The following is a 14095-nucleotide window of genomic DNA, read 5'->3' on the forward strand; positions in this document are numbered from 1 at the left end:
AATCCCTTGTGTATGCATATATATTCATATGTACAGCCAGATAAAGTTTATCTTTTTTTTTTTCGAAACAGAGTCTTGGTCTGTCTCCCAGCTTGGAATGCAGTGGTGTGGCTCACTGCAACGTCTGCCTCCTGGGTTCGAGGGGTTCTCCTACTTCAGCCTCCCAAGTAGCTGGGAGTACAGGCACGCGCCACCACACCAGGCCAATTTTTGTACATTTAGTAGAGAAGGATTTTCGTCATGTTGTCCAGGCTGTTCTTGAACTCCTGACCTCAGGTGATCTGCCCACCTTGGCCTCCCAAAGTGCCAGAATTACAGGGTTCAGCCACCGTGCCCAGCCTTTTTAGAATACTATGAAATGCTAACAATTTATATTCTGTTCTACTATATACATGATTTTCATATGGGCTCCAAGGTTTTTTTTTTTTTTTTTTTTTTTTTTTTGAGACAGGAATCTCAGTCTGTTACCCAGGCTGGTGTGCAGTGGTGCGATCTCCGCTCACTACAACGTCCCCCTCCCAGGCTAGTGATTCTTGTGCCTTAGCCCCCCAAGTAGTTGGGACCACAAGTGCACCACCATACCCAGCTCCTTTTTTGAATTTTTTTTGTAGAGATGGTGTTTTGTCATGTCACCCAGGCTGGTCTTGAACTCCTGAGCTCAAGGAATCTGCCCACCTCAGCCTCCCAAAGTGCTGGGATTACAGGCATGAGCCACTGCACCTGGTCAGGACTCCACAGTTCATGATCACGTCGCATGTTAATTAGGGGGAAAAAGGAAAAAATGAAGACCCAGAGTATAGCATTTATGCTATCTGTACTAATCTGTGTTTCTGCATTTCCTCATTTAATATTAAACCAAAATGGATCTGAGAAAAAATCATAACTACCTTAATATCACACCTAAAATAAAAAAATTCCGTAGTATCATTAAATATGATCTCAATGTCATATTTCCCAGATTGTTCAAAATTTTTTTATGGTTGATTCCTTCAAATCAGAACTAGCTTTTCCTTTATCTTATTGATGTGATGCCTTACATTTATTGATTTTTTTGTATGTTAAACTGCCCTTGCAGTCTTGGGATAAATCTCATTTGGTCTTGGTGTATAATGCTGCGGAATTTAACTTGGTAGTATTTTATTGAAAATTTTTACATTTATATTCATAAGGAATATTGGTCTATAGTTTTATTATTTACTTGGCTTTGGTATCAGGATAATGCTGTCCTCACAAAAATCAATCAAGTGTTTCCTTTTTTTCATTTTTTGGAAGTTTGAGAAGCACTCGTGTTAATTCTGGAGAACTTGCTTTATATATTTATTTATTTATTTATTGAGACAAAGTCTCGCTCTATTGCCCAGACTGGAGTGCAGTGGCATGATCTTGGGTCACTGCAACCTCCGCCTCCTGAGTTCAAGCAATTCTCATTCGTAGCCTCCCAGGTAGGTGGGATTACAGGTGCGCACCACCATGCCCGGCTAATTTTTGTATGTAGTAGAGACTGAGTTTCACCGTGTTGGCCAGGTTGGTCTCAAACTCCTTACCTCAAGTAATCTATCTGTCTGGGCCTCACAAAGTGCTGGGATTACAGGCTTGAGCCACCACACCTGGCCAGACTTGCTTTTAGATACAGCTTTCTTGCCAACTTTCCGTGTGACCTTAATCAAATACTTTTTCAGGCTCTGTTCCTTTATCTGTGAAAAAGATATGTGATTGAATTAAATGCTCTTGATTGCATCTCTATCAGTTTGTTGCCCTACACTACTAGGGTCTGATTTGACAGAAAGATGTTTGCTTTCATTATAACAACTTGTTATCAAGGATTAATTTCTCCCTGAAATTAAAAGAGGTACAGAATGGAAAGCTGAAGGAGCTTTAAGAGATTATGTAATTTAGTCCTCTGCCTTTACAGCAGCAAATTATTCTCTTTGCCCCCATAGGCAGGGTAGTTAAGGTCCAGAAGGTTTACATGATTTACCCAAGGTGTATAACTAGTTAAGTGTCAGAACAAAAAAAGCTAGACCTCAGGTCTGTTTACCACAGAGCCCGTAGTACACGTTTGGTCTTTTCTGAAATCAGCTTAACTAGATAAATGATCTTTCTTCTGTTTTTCTTCCTCTGTAGGTTCTTTGCCCTGACATCCCTTCGTCTTGTGTTTTTACTTGCATTTGGCTTGATGATCATTGTGTGTATTGATCAGTGGAAGAACAAAATCTGGCCTGAAATAAAAGGTGAGTTTGGTAACATTTACAACAATCTGAACTGGAGATGGCCTTGACTATAATTTATACCTTTAGTATTAGGGGTTTATGAGGAGGTATATGAAGCTGGGTTCTGCCTTTCCCATTGTTACTAAGCACAGAAAGTCTGTATCCACCACCTGAGATATTTTTCCCAAAACAGCCTGAGGAATAAGTAGTTCTCAAATTAAAAATAGTAATTATCATTACTGGACACTGCATCTTTATTGAGCCAGTACCAATTTACTTCTCAGGAATTTATTTTAAATTGCTCATTTGCAAAACACTAGGCTAGGCAATTGTGACTTATACAAAGTATCATGACATGTGATGTCTTTTTAAAAAGCTAATACATACATAAACAAATGAAAAATTAAGTGACAGTTATAGACCAGTACCACAGATGTCACAATGCAGTATATGATTGGTATGTTTGTCGTATACTTTGTCTCTACCTTGAGAGTGGAACAAAGCAAAAGATTTGAACAGGTTGAGAAAAAAAAGTCTATTTCTAGAGAGGCCAGTGGTTTAATTAGTCTGAGGAACCAGAAGTTGTAAAGCATTTCCTGACATCAGAGAATTGATCATTTGGCCTGGATGAAGGTTCATTAAAGGGAGGGCTAGGAAATAAAACTGAAAGTATGTTGGGATTAGGTTTTTTGTTTCTTTGTTTCTTTCTTTTCTTTGCTTTTTTTTTAAAGACGGGGTTTCACCATTTTGGTCAGGCTGGTCTTAAACTCCCGACCTCAGGTGATCCGCCCGCCTTGACCTCCAAAGTGCTTGGATTACAGGCGTGAGCCACCATGCCCGGCCACTGCTTTTTTTTTTTTTTTTTTTTTTTTTGAGACAGAGTCATGCTCTATCACCCAGGCTGGAGTGCAATGATGCAATCATAGCTCACTGCAGCCTCAATCTACCAGGATCAAGCAATTCTCCCACCTTAGCCATCTGAGTAGCTGGGACTATAGGCAGTTGCCACCATACCTGGCTAATTTTTGTATTTTTTGTATAGATGGGGTTTTGCTGTGTTGTCCAGGTAGGACTCAAGTGATCCATTTACCTCAGCCTCACAAAGTGCTGGATTGCAGGTGTGAGCCATCGCACCTGGCTGATTTTTTTATTTTTATTTTTTAACAGACTAGGTCTCACTGTGTTGTCCAGGCTTTGGAGTGCAGTGGCGTGATCATACCTCACTGCAACCTCAAACCCCTGGGCTCAGGTGATCCTCCCACCTCGGTCTCCCAGTTAGCTGGGACTATAGGTGCACACCCCCACACCCAACAAATGAAAAAAAATTTTTTGTTTGTTTGTTTTGAGGCAGAGTTTCGCTCTATTGCCCAGGATGGAGTGCAATGGCGCGATCTTGGCTTGCTGCAACCTCCGCCTCCCAGGTTGAAATGATTCTCCCACCTTAGTCTCCTGAGTAGCTAGGACTACAGACGTGCACCACTACACCCGGCTAATTTTTTTGATATTTTTAGTAGAAATAGGGTTTCGCCATGTTGGCTAGGCTGGCCTCGAAGCCCTGACCTCAAGTGACCTGCCTGCCTTGGCCTCCCAAAGTGCTGGGATTATAGGCATGAGCCACTGTGCCTGGCCCATAGTAACAATTAATTTAGTAGCATTTTTGGGACTACATGGAAGGAGAAAAAGTGGAAGAGGAAGACCTGTTAGAAGACTGTGCCAGTGTCTTTGTGAGAAGTAGAGAGGCCTCGGTGAGTACAAATGATGGATGGCTTGGAGAGCTGTGAAGAAGCAAGATACAGCAAGACATAAACAGTTGGGACCAGGTGCGGTGGATCATGTCTGTGATCTGAGCACTTTGGGAGGCCCAGGCAGGAGGATTGCTTGAGCCCAGGAGTTGAGACCAGCCTGGGCAACATGGCAAAACCCTGTCTCTACCAAAAAAAAATAAAAAAACTAGCCACACTTGGTGGTGTGTGCCTGTGAACCTCAGCTACTTGGGAGGCTGAGGTGGGAAGATCCCTTGAGCCCTGGAGGTTTAGGCTGCAGTGAGCCATGATCGCACCACTATACTCCAGCCTAGACAACAGGGCGAGACCCTGTCTCAAAAAATAATAATTATTATATATGTAGAAAAAAAGCCAAAATGGATGGGGGTTAAAAGCTAAGAGGGTGGCAAATGGCATTACAGTTAGCAGATAATAGGCAAAGGCAGATAGGAGAGCTGGTTTGAAGGGATGAGAGTGAGGAAAACTGATGTAGGTTTTAGACATGTTAATTTTGAAGTGTTGGCAAGATATTCAGACTATACACGTTTTAAATACATGCCAATCATATTTTATGGAGACTTCAAGGAATCATGTAGTTCATCTGCCTATGTTATGGTTGGTGAATATCAAAAGACTTATTCATTCAGGTAGATCATGGGTTTCCCTATCTTTTTTTTTTTTTTTTTTTTTTTTTGGTTACAGACAGGGTCTCAATATGTTTCCCAGGCTGGACTTGAACTCCTGGGCTTAAGTGATCCTCCTGCCTCAGTCCCTCAAGGAGGTAGAACTATAAGTGAGCATCACTACACCCAGCTCTGGGTCTCTTTTTAAAGAGAACAAGCAGGTGGGGTGTGATGGCTCACACCTGTAATCACAGCACTTTGGGAGGCCAAGATGGGTGGATCACCTGAGGTCAGGAGTTCGAAACCAGCCTGGCCAACATGGTGAAAACCTGTCTCCCCTAAAAACAGAAAAATTAGCCAGCATGGTGGTGGGTGCCTATAATCCCAGCTACTCAGGAGGCTGAGGCAGGAGAATCGCTTGAACCCTGGAGGCGGAAGTTGCATGTGAGCCAAGATCATGCCACTACACTCCGGCCTGGGTGGCAGAGCAAGACTCTGTCTCAGATAGATAGATAGATAGATGATAGATAGTTAGATAGATAGATAAATACTGTGTTTCAAATAGGTAGGTAGGTAGGTAGATAGATATTCCACCTCAAATACATAGAAAGGAAAATAAATAGACAGATAGATAGATAGATAGATAGATAGATGATAGATAGATAGACAGAATAAAGAGAATAGGCAGATTTTGGCTGGGTGCAGTGGCTCACACCTATAATCCCATCACTATGGGAGATGGAGGAGTTCGAGACCAGCCTGGCCAACATGGTGAAATCCCATCTCTACTAAAAATACAGAAATTAGCCAGGTGTGGTGGTGCATGCCTCTAGTCCTAGCTACTCAGGAGGCTGAGGCAGGAGAATCCCTTGAACTTGGGAGGTGGAAGTTGCAGTGAACCAAGATCATGCCACTGCACTCCAGCCTGGGCTACAGAGCAACACACTGTCTCAAAAAAAAAAAAAAAAAAAAAAGCAGATTCTAGGGTTGGAGTTATTACAATGTATAGCTAGTGCTCGACTTATGACCACGATTGGTTCTGACAGACCGGTCGTAACACGATTTGGTCGTAAGTTGAGTAGGCTATATGCACACGGTGATGGTATTGCTGCCGGAAGCTGGTCCGCACTGTCGGATGCCCAGCTGGGCAACGTTTGTGCTGCCAGATGCGGAGCAGTCGTGGCTAGCGATTGTGGTCGTAAAGTCGAATGGTCGTAAGCTGCATAGGTCGTAAGTCGATCAATATCTGTACCTTGTATAGATAGCCTGGCACAGATTGATGTATATGGGCATCCCAGACACACTTAAGGGGTGGGATGGACCATTTTTCTTATACACCTTGGCTTTCGGCTGAGGTCATTAAAAAGGGGCTCAAATAATCCATTTGGACCTTCCTTCCTTCCTCTCAAAAAATGAGTAGGCGTGATTATTCCCTTGTCTGCAGCTCCCTAACTCTGGCAGTATAACATGGTGTCTCCTTTTTTATTGGCTATTACTGTTTTCTTTTCCCCAGCCTATTAAAACTTGAGCTGTCAGACCAACAGCCTAACATTTTCATGTGTAGTTTTCCCTACCAACTAATGCTGGTGTTTGTTTTAATATTGTAGTGCCAAGACCCGACGCATTAGACAATGAGAGGTATGGAACACTAATTAAATCCCTTTTTGTTGCTCTGATTCATTCTCTTGTAATATTCTGGTTACATGTTGTTAACCCCATATTCTGGACACACAGCGTAAGCTGAGAACCTAGTCTGTTCCAAATGATCATTTTAACACATCCTGAAGTTCAGGCAGAAATATATTGAAATGGCCTGTGTCTCTGATCTTTACAAGAGAAGTTTCTGAAAAAGAAGCATTTCAGTGCCCCATAACCTGACATGCCAGGGAATCAGCTGCCTCATTCAGTCCCAGTGAGAAAACTTAAAGGCAGCGAACTTCATTTGTCTCCTGGCTTTTATACCAGGTCATTTAGTGTTTTCTGTGACCTCTTGCTATTTAAAGTTCCTGGTCAGAAAACACATTGGTTCCTGGCATCAGCAAGCCAAAGATTCCTCTTGTGTCTTATAGCTCCTGCTTTCATTCCTCCGTTCATCCACTCCATATGTTTGATCCAAGGAATTTTCTCTGCTATGGTTTATTTTTGTTTTGCTTTATTTATTTTCTCTCTGAGGGGTACATCCACATTTCCTCCCCCTTAGCAGCAGTGGTGTCAGTCAGACTGTGCTTACTTTTACCCCTGGATTGCAATCACCGGGAATTGCAGTGGTCTGAGTGCAAGAAGAAAATGTTTCTAAGCGCAAAGGGCCTTGGAGCTGGGGGCAGGTTTACACACGTGGATTGGGCTGCTTGCTCATAGGGTGGAGTTGTCAGAACAAGTTTGTCCTCCTCAAACCTAAATTCAGGTTTCAACCTGGTGAGCCAAGAAGAAAGTCATGCTTCACCTCCATAGCACTTGGGTCTAGTCACTCCCTAAACCCCATTTAAACCCAGAAGCACTGGCTACCTGCACAGCAAGATGGGGGGACCCTCAACACCCTCCTTTCACAGCTCCCCCTTCTCTCTCCCATAGCTGGGGCTTTGTGCACCCTCGGTTGCTCAGCGTGCCCGAGCTCTGCCACCATGTAGCTGAAGTCTGGGTTAGTGGGACCATTTTCATAAGGAATGTTTTGCTTTTCAAAAAGCAAAATCCAGGCAAGGTAAGACTCTTCCCTTTTTCACTTTCATCTCTGGCCTCTCAGTTCAGTTCATGCTAAACTGAAACAGCTCCTTTACTACTTCTTTTCATTCAGGAAAGTAAAGACTATGATGTTTACAGAGACAGAAGGAAGTTGTAGGAAGGGCCTTCTGACCAGCCATTAGGACTAAGACAAGAGCTTGGCGACTGCTCATTTGATGTGCTTGCCACTTAGATGAGGCCATTTTCTTACCCCAAGATGGGAGAGAAAGCTTTCTTGTGTGCATTCTGTGTCATATTAAATATGTGGTAGGTGGTTGTGTTTTTGGGTTTTGTGTGTGTGTTTCTGTTGAGTTAAAAAACCCACCACCAGCACTTGCTTTCAGAGAGAATTTTTGGCTAAGTCCTATTCAAACCAATTTCTTAGCATGCAAGGTGCAGCCCTACGGGGCTAGCCATATAAAAGGAGTTTGAATAGAAGGGGACATGCTCCTTTTCTTCCCAAACAGAATCACCATTGGATGCAGCAGTGGCTATACGTCCATGCTTGACATACAAAGAGTCTTTTGATCATATCTCTACTCTAACCCTCCACAGCCACCCCAGTCCCCTGCCATGTGGCAGAAACTTAATACTCTTTCTTGATTCCCCAGTTCTGCTTGCTGAGCTGTGGGATACTGACCTTTCTGGCTGTCTTGGGCCGCTACATCCCTGGGCTTCTGCTGTCCTACTTGATGCGTAAGTATGGTATATACCTCCCCCTACGAACTGTACCCTGCTCATAGCTTTCCAACTATGGCTAACTGTAGGTCTGGGAAGAGGACTTTTATATTTCATTTCTCCAGAATATGACCTTTTCATATTTTCATGACCTGTTTAGTGTCAGAAAATATCCTTCTTACCTTTAGCAGTCTCTCCACATACAAAGTTCATTTCTTACCAACTCAGAAATTGATGAGTGTCCACTAACATATATTGTATTATTACCAACTATAAAGGACTGCCTGTCCCTGTTGAAGGAGAGAATTTTTAGAGTCAGAGTCCTGTCAGCAGAACATAACTCTTAGGGGTTTCTCTACTAGGTTCTATTTATGCCAGAGTACTTTTTTCCTACTTGGAGCATAGTTTTGTAAATAGTTACTTCTTGTTGGCATGTACTCAGCTTGCTTGGGGTGGTAAGAACTGAGTACTTAACAGCTGTGGCCTTTGTATGTCAAAATTTCCCGTGATGTGTTGTGTAGTTTTTAGGAATGGTTACCGTTTATGTCTCAGTGACACCTATTGCCAGATTCTGCCTTGGCCTGTCAGCAGCATACTGTGCTGTGCACAGCCCTGCAGTAGGCTCTGTAGGTGGCTACAGAAGTCCCTGCCCTCAAAAACTCTCTCGTGTAGGGGAGACTGGTTAAGATGACCGGCAGACGTGGGCAGATCTGTTCCACACTTTTTGTCCAAGCCCTAAGTACCAATAGCATCAGGACAGTTGGGAATGGTTTTTGGAGCCCCATCGCCATTTCGTCACTGTTTCCCGTTCCTCCTCACAGTTGTCACTGTCATGATGTGGCCCCTTACCGTGTACCACCGACTGTGGGATCGAGCATATGTGCGGCTGAAGCCAGCTCTGCAGCGGCTGGACTTCAGCGTCCGTGGCTACATGATGTCCAAGCAGAGAGAGAGACAATGTAAGTGTCATGGTGTCATTCCTTCCACTTAGGCAATTTGGGGACAATGAGAAGCCCATAGGTCTGACATACTGGGTGGGTCCTCAGAAGTGGAAGTGGGGGGTAGTTGGTGGGGGTGAGGATTGTTTGGTAGGTAAAAGTGATATTTTGTTCTAGGGAAACCTGTGCAGCCTTGCCAGTTTTTATCATTTAGAATCCTAGACTTTCCTGTTTTAAACAAATCTGATAAAAACTCTTTCAAGTTGAATAAAAGCTAAACAGTGAAGATAAAATATTCCTAGTATTTGTACCTTTTTTTTTTTTTTTTTTTTTTTTTTTTTAAGACAGAGTCTTATTCTGTTGCCCAGGCTGGAGTGCAGTGGCACGATCATGGCTCACTGCAGCCTCGACCTCCCAGGCTCAAGTGATCTTTCTACTTCAGCCCTGCCAAACCCTTCAGTAGCTGGGACTGTAGGCACATGTCACCACATCTGGTTGATTTTTAAATTTTTTGTAGAGATGGGGTCTCACTGTGTGGCCCGGGCTGATCTTGAACTCCTGGGCTCAAGTAATCCTCCTGCCTTGGCGTCCCAAAGTGTTGGGATTACAGATATAAGCCACTGTGCTCAGCCCATAGCAGATCCTTTCAACTTCTAAGCCTGGGACTTTTCACTACTGAAAACTGCCTCCCAAAGGTGATTTGAAGCTGCTACCTCAGAGGTTGTAAGTGTACTAGCCTGAGCTCCATCCAACACATTAATGATGGCAGTACAGACTTTTGCCTCTCTTGTGTGGTCTACTCAGGTTTTGTGTTTTATGGAGGCCTGGCTTTCAAAGAGCCCTGCACTTGGTCAGCAAGGCCCAAGTCCCCTGGGGCAGCCAGTTGAATAATATCAGTCCTCAAAAGTCTGATGTTATCAAGGTGTGCATCTCCTTTTGTCCTCTCTGATTGTGTCCACTTAACACCTTGACATCAGGTCTGCCTTTAGCCATCCTGAGAGTTGTTGACAAAGTCTGGTATTTGTCATTGGACTAAAATAGAAATGTGTAGGGCCAGGCTGGGTGTGGTGGCTCATGCCTATAATCCCAGCACTTTGGGAGGCTGACGCGGGCGGATCACCTGAGGTTAGGAGTTCAAGACCAGCCCAACCAATAGATGAAACCCCATCTCTACAAAAAATACAAAAATTAGCTGGGCACAGTGGCATGTGCCTGTAATCTCAGCTACTTGGGAAGCTGAGACAGAAGAATCACTTGAACCCAGGAGGTGAAGGTTGCAGTGAGCCGAGATCGTGCCATTACACTCCAGCCTGAGTAACAAGGGCAAAACTCCATCTCAAAAAAAAAAAAAAAATATGTAGGGTATGGTGGAGAAAAGGATGTTGGAAGCTGAGATATTTTCTCCTGTATTATCAACTCACCTTGCCATTTAGGCTTAGCAGCTCAGCCTATATTATGTAGGCTTAGAACCAGATTCAGAGAGGCTCTTTGTTTTTTGTTCTGATTTTATGCCTTTAAAGTCTGATGTGTTTTTTACGCTGGTGGGAAGGTAACAAGGCTTTGTGCTCTTCCCACACAGTACGCCGCAGAGCTCTACACCCAGAACGAGCCATGGACAACCACAGTGACAGCGAAGAGGAGCTTGCTGCCTTCTGTCCTCAGGTATCTTGAGTGTGGGAGCCGCTTCACTGTCCAGTTTTCTTTAGCTCACTTTTAACCATCTGATAGCTCACATTTAGGCCATAACCAGGTTTGAAACCCTAGACTCCCCTTGTTTCCAAGACCAGTAACAAGGAGAGATGTAGACTTTGTTCCTAGATCTCAATTTTTTTTTTATCATATCATTCCTCTAGTCAACCTAGATCTCAATTAGAGCCTGATGCCCAGCACACACTCATCCATGTCTCTTTTTACCCTACCATTATGGAGGAACTTCTGGAGCTGGTATGATCATCTTTTACACAGCCCAGTTCACCCTTAGGTCTGTGCAGTGTGTGTATCCTCCTATCCACTTCGAAAAGTTATCTCTGGATCAATTATTTGCCTAAAAGTAAGTGGGTAATAGACTTCCCCAAGACTGTTTTTTTCCCCTGTGCTTAAGAAGTTATGAATGGGGCCGGGCGCGGTGGCTCAAGCCTGTAATCCCAGCACTTTGGGAGGCCGAGGCGGGTGGATCACGAGGTCAAGAGATCGAGACCATCCTGGTCAACATGGTGAAACCCCGTCTCTACTAAAAATACAAAAAATTAGCTGGGCATGGTGGCGCATGCCTATAGTCCCAGCTACTCAGGAGGCTGAGGCAGGAGAATTGCTTGAACCCAGGAGGCAGAGGTTGCGGTAAGCCGAGATCGCGCCATTGCACGCCAGCCTGGGTAATAAGAGCGAAACTCCGTCTCCCAAAAAAAAAAAAAAAAGAAGTTATGAATGAATGTTTTATTTGGGAGAGCAGCCTAAAAGGGGTGAAGATTTTGACTGAAGTTGCCATCTATCCCCGGTTACCTTGATGGCCTTTGGATAACCTTTAATGCTAGCTGATTAGTAAAGCTGTACCTGGGGACTACACCTGGTTCCTGATGGCATTATCTCAGGTTTGTTGGTCTTTTCTTTTCCTAAGCTGGATGATTCTACTGTTGCCAGGGAATTGGCCATCACAGACTCTGAGCACTCAGACGCTGAAGTCTCCTGTACAGACAATGGCACATTCAATCTTTCAAGGGGCCAAACACCTCTAACAGAAGGCTCTGAAGGTGAGGGGAGCTTTGACCTCAGTTGATAATGGCTCTGACTGTTGCCTCTTAGCTTCCCCGAACAGAGGGGATACTGTTGCCCCCTCCTCTCCTGTTTTCTGTGCTGTGGATCAGGTGGCAGAGTAGCCTGAGGGCTGTGGCGACAGCCAGGATGGCACTGCTGCCCTTCTTGAAGCTTTAGTTCCTTAGTGGCCTCAGGCTCTAGCCTCACAGGGGACATATAGGAAGAGAGGGGGAATTGTGTGACCAGTAGAGATCACAGCCATCTATAAGTGGAGGGGAAAGTGAAACTAGTCTCATGGGTTTATTTCACCCTGAGAAAGCCAGGGTGGGAAAAATCTGGTCATATGGGGCTGGGGCACAGGAGGGCCAGGTAGGTGCCATGACTCAGACACCTCTGTATTCTACCAGAACTAGATGGTCACAGTGATCCAGAGGAATCCTTTGCCAGAGATCTTCCAGACTTCCCTTCCATTAATGTGGATCCTGCTGGCCTGGATGACGAGGATGACACTAGCATTGGCATGCCCAGCATGATGTACTGTTCCCTGCCAGGGGCTGAGGAGCCCCAGGCCCCACCTGCCAGCCGGGATGAAGCTGCACTGCCGGAGCTCCTGCTTGGTGCTCTGCCTGTAGGATCCAACCTCACCAGCAACCTTGCCAACCTGGTCTCCCAGGGTATGATTCAGCTGGCCTTGTCGGGGGCCTCCCAACCAGGCCCTTCTGGCGCACCTGCCCAGAGAGCAACGAGAGGCTTCCTCCGGTCCCCCAGTTCAGACCTGGACACTGATGCAGAGGGGGATGACTTTGAACTTCTGGACCAGTCAGAGCTGAACCAGCTGGACCCTGCCAGTTCAAGGAGCCACTGAGGCAGAGACTCCCTTTGGGAGTCACTGTGGTTTAAGTTTTTTTTTTTCCCCATCTCACTTAAGGTGATGGGGCAAGGGAAGAAATCAACCTCCCCTCCCCTGAATTATATTTGTATGCTGGGTGGCCTGGCTGATGCTCAGAAGCCTGCTTAGAGAGGACACTCACTCCCCTCCCACCAGCTCGATGCCCATTTCTGAGCAGTCACTGAGTGAGGGTGTGCTCCCCCAAGGGAGGCTTCTCTCCATCATGATGGTACTTTGGGGAACAAAGTAGTCAGGGATATTGGTTCCCCTTTGAGGAGGTGCTGCTCTTTGCTTTTAGGTATGAGTGCTCAGGGGCCCTCACTGAAGAGCCCATGCCTGCCTTCCTCCCTTCATCGCCTCCCTAGAGCCCCCAAAGTCAGGTGGCAGCTGGAGTAGTTACATTGTCATCATCTTACTTTTTTTTTTTTTTTTTTGAGACAGTTTCACTCTGTCACCCAGGCTAGAGTGCAGTGGCGTCATCTTGGTTCACTGCAACCTCTGCCTCCCAGGTTCGAGAGGCTCTCCTGCCTCAGCATACTGAGTAGTAGGATTATAGGTGCCCGCAACTATGCCCAGCTAATTATTTTTTTGGTATTTTTAGTAGAAATGGGGTTTCACTGTGTTGGCCAAGCTCATCTCAAACTCCTGACCTCAGGTGATCCGCCTGCCTTGGCCTCCCACAGTGCTGAGATTAGTCATTCTTTTGTTAAACAAGGATTTGATTTTTTCTTTTTGAGACAGAGTCTCGCTCTGTTGCCCAGGCTGGAGTATAGTGGGGCAATCTCAGCTCACTGCAACCTCCGCCTCCTGGCTCAAGCAATTCTCCTGCCTCAGCCTCCTGAGTAGCTGAGATTACAGGCATGTGCCACCATGTGCAGCTAATTTTTTTGTATTTTTAGTAGAGACGGGATTTCACCATGTTGGCCAGGCTGGTCTCGAACTCCTGACCTCAAATGATCCACCCGCCTCAGCCTCCCAAGTGTTGGGATTACAGGCATGAGCCACTGTGCCCAGTGTGATTTTTTGTTTTTTGTTTTTTTTTGAGATGGAGTCTTGCTCTGTTGCCAGGCAGGAGTACAGTGGCACGATCTCGGCTCACTGCAACCTCCGTCTCTCAGGTTCAAGCAGTTCCTCTGCGTCAGCCTCCTGGGACTACAGGCGTGCACACCTGGCTAACTTTTTGTATTTTAGTAGAGATGGGTTTCACCATGGCCAGGGTGGTCTCGATCTCCTGAATTCGTGATCCGCCCGCCTCAGCCTCCCAAAGTGCTGGGATTACAGGCGTGAGCCACTGTGCCCAGGCTTTTTTTTTTTTTTTTTTTTAAGCAAATTTATCCTTTAGTTTTGTAGAACAGGCCTGCTCCCTCTCCTCTAGCCCATCCTCATTTCTTGAGGCCTGAACCCCAGTGCTCCAAAATATTGCTTGTGAAATTTAAGAAATGTGAGTATGATGAGGGGATGGGCCTCTTCTACATTACCTTGGCTCCGGGGGGATCAGCTGGCTGGGAAGGTGAGTAAGCACCTC

The 14095-nt window shown here is 45.2% G+C and overlaps 1 protein-coding gene across 2 annotated transcripts in view; it reads left to right on the forward strand.

Annotated features, from left to right (window-relative positions):
* The window catches only part of RETREG3 (reticulophagy regulator family member 3), a 28654-nt gene extending 15613 nt beyond the window's left edge, over nucleotides 1-13041 (forward strand). For both annotated transcript variants that reach the window (XM_032279593.1, XM_032279594.1), the window contains 8 exons: nucleotides 2125-2231; nucleotides 6204-6234; nucleotides 7168-7294; nucleotides 7926-8010; nucleotides 8814-8951; nucleotides 10510-10592; nucleotides 11545-11677; nucleotides 12089-13041. In XM_032279593.1, coding sequence (XP_032135484.1) covers nucleotides 2125-2231; nucleotides 6204-6234; nucleotides 7168-7294; nucleotides 7926-8010; nucleotides 8814-8951; nucleotides 10510-10592; nucleotides 11545-11677; nucleotides 12089-12546 — 1162 coding nt within the window. In that variant the 3' untranslated portion in view covers nucleotides 12547-13041. The remainder of the gene's footprint in view (nucleotides 1-2124; nucleotides 2232-6203; nucleotides 6235-7167; nucleotides 7295-7925; nucleotides 8011-8813; nucleotides 8952-10509; nucleotides 10593-11544; nucleotides 11678-12088) is intronic.
* The last annotated feature ends 1054 nt before the right edge of the window (nucleotides 13042-14095 follow it).

Source organism: Sapajus apella, unplaced genomic scaffold (assembly GCF_009761245.1).
Source record: "Sapajus apella isolate SASKATOON/1434 unplaced genomic scaffold, GSC_monkey_1.0 scaffold12, whole genome shotgun sequence".
Classification (NCBI taxonomy): Eukaryota; Metazoa; Chordata; class Mammalia; order Primates; family Cebidae; genus Sapajus; species Sapajus apella.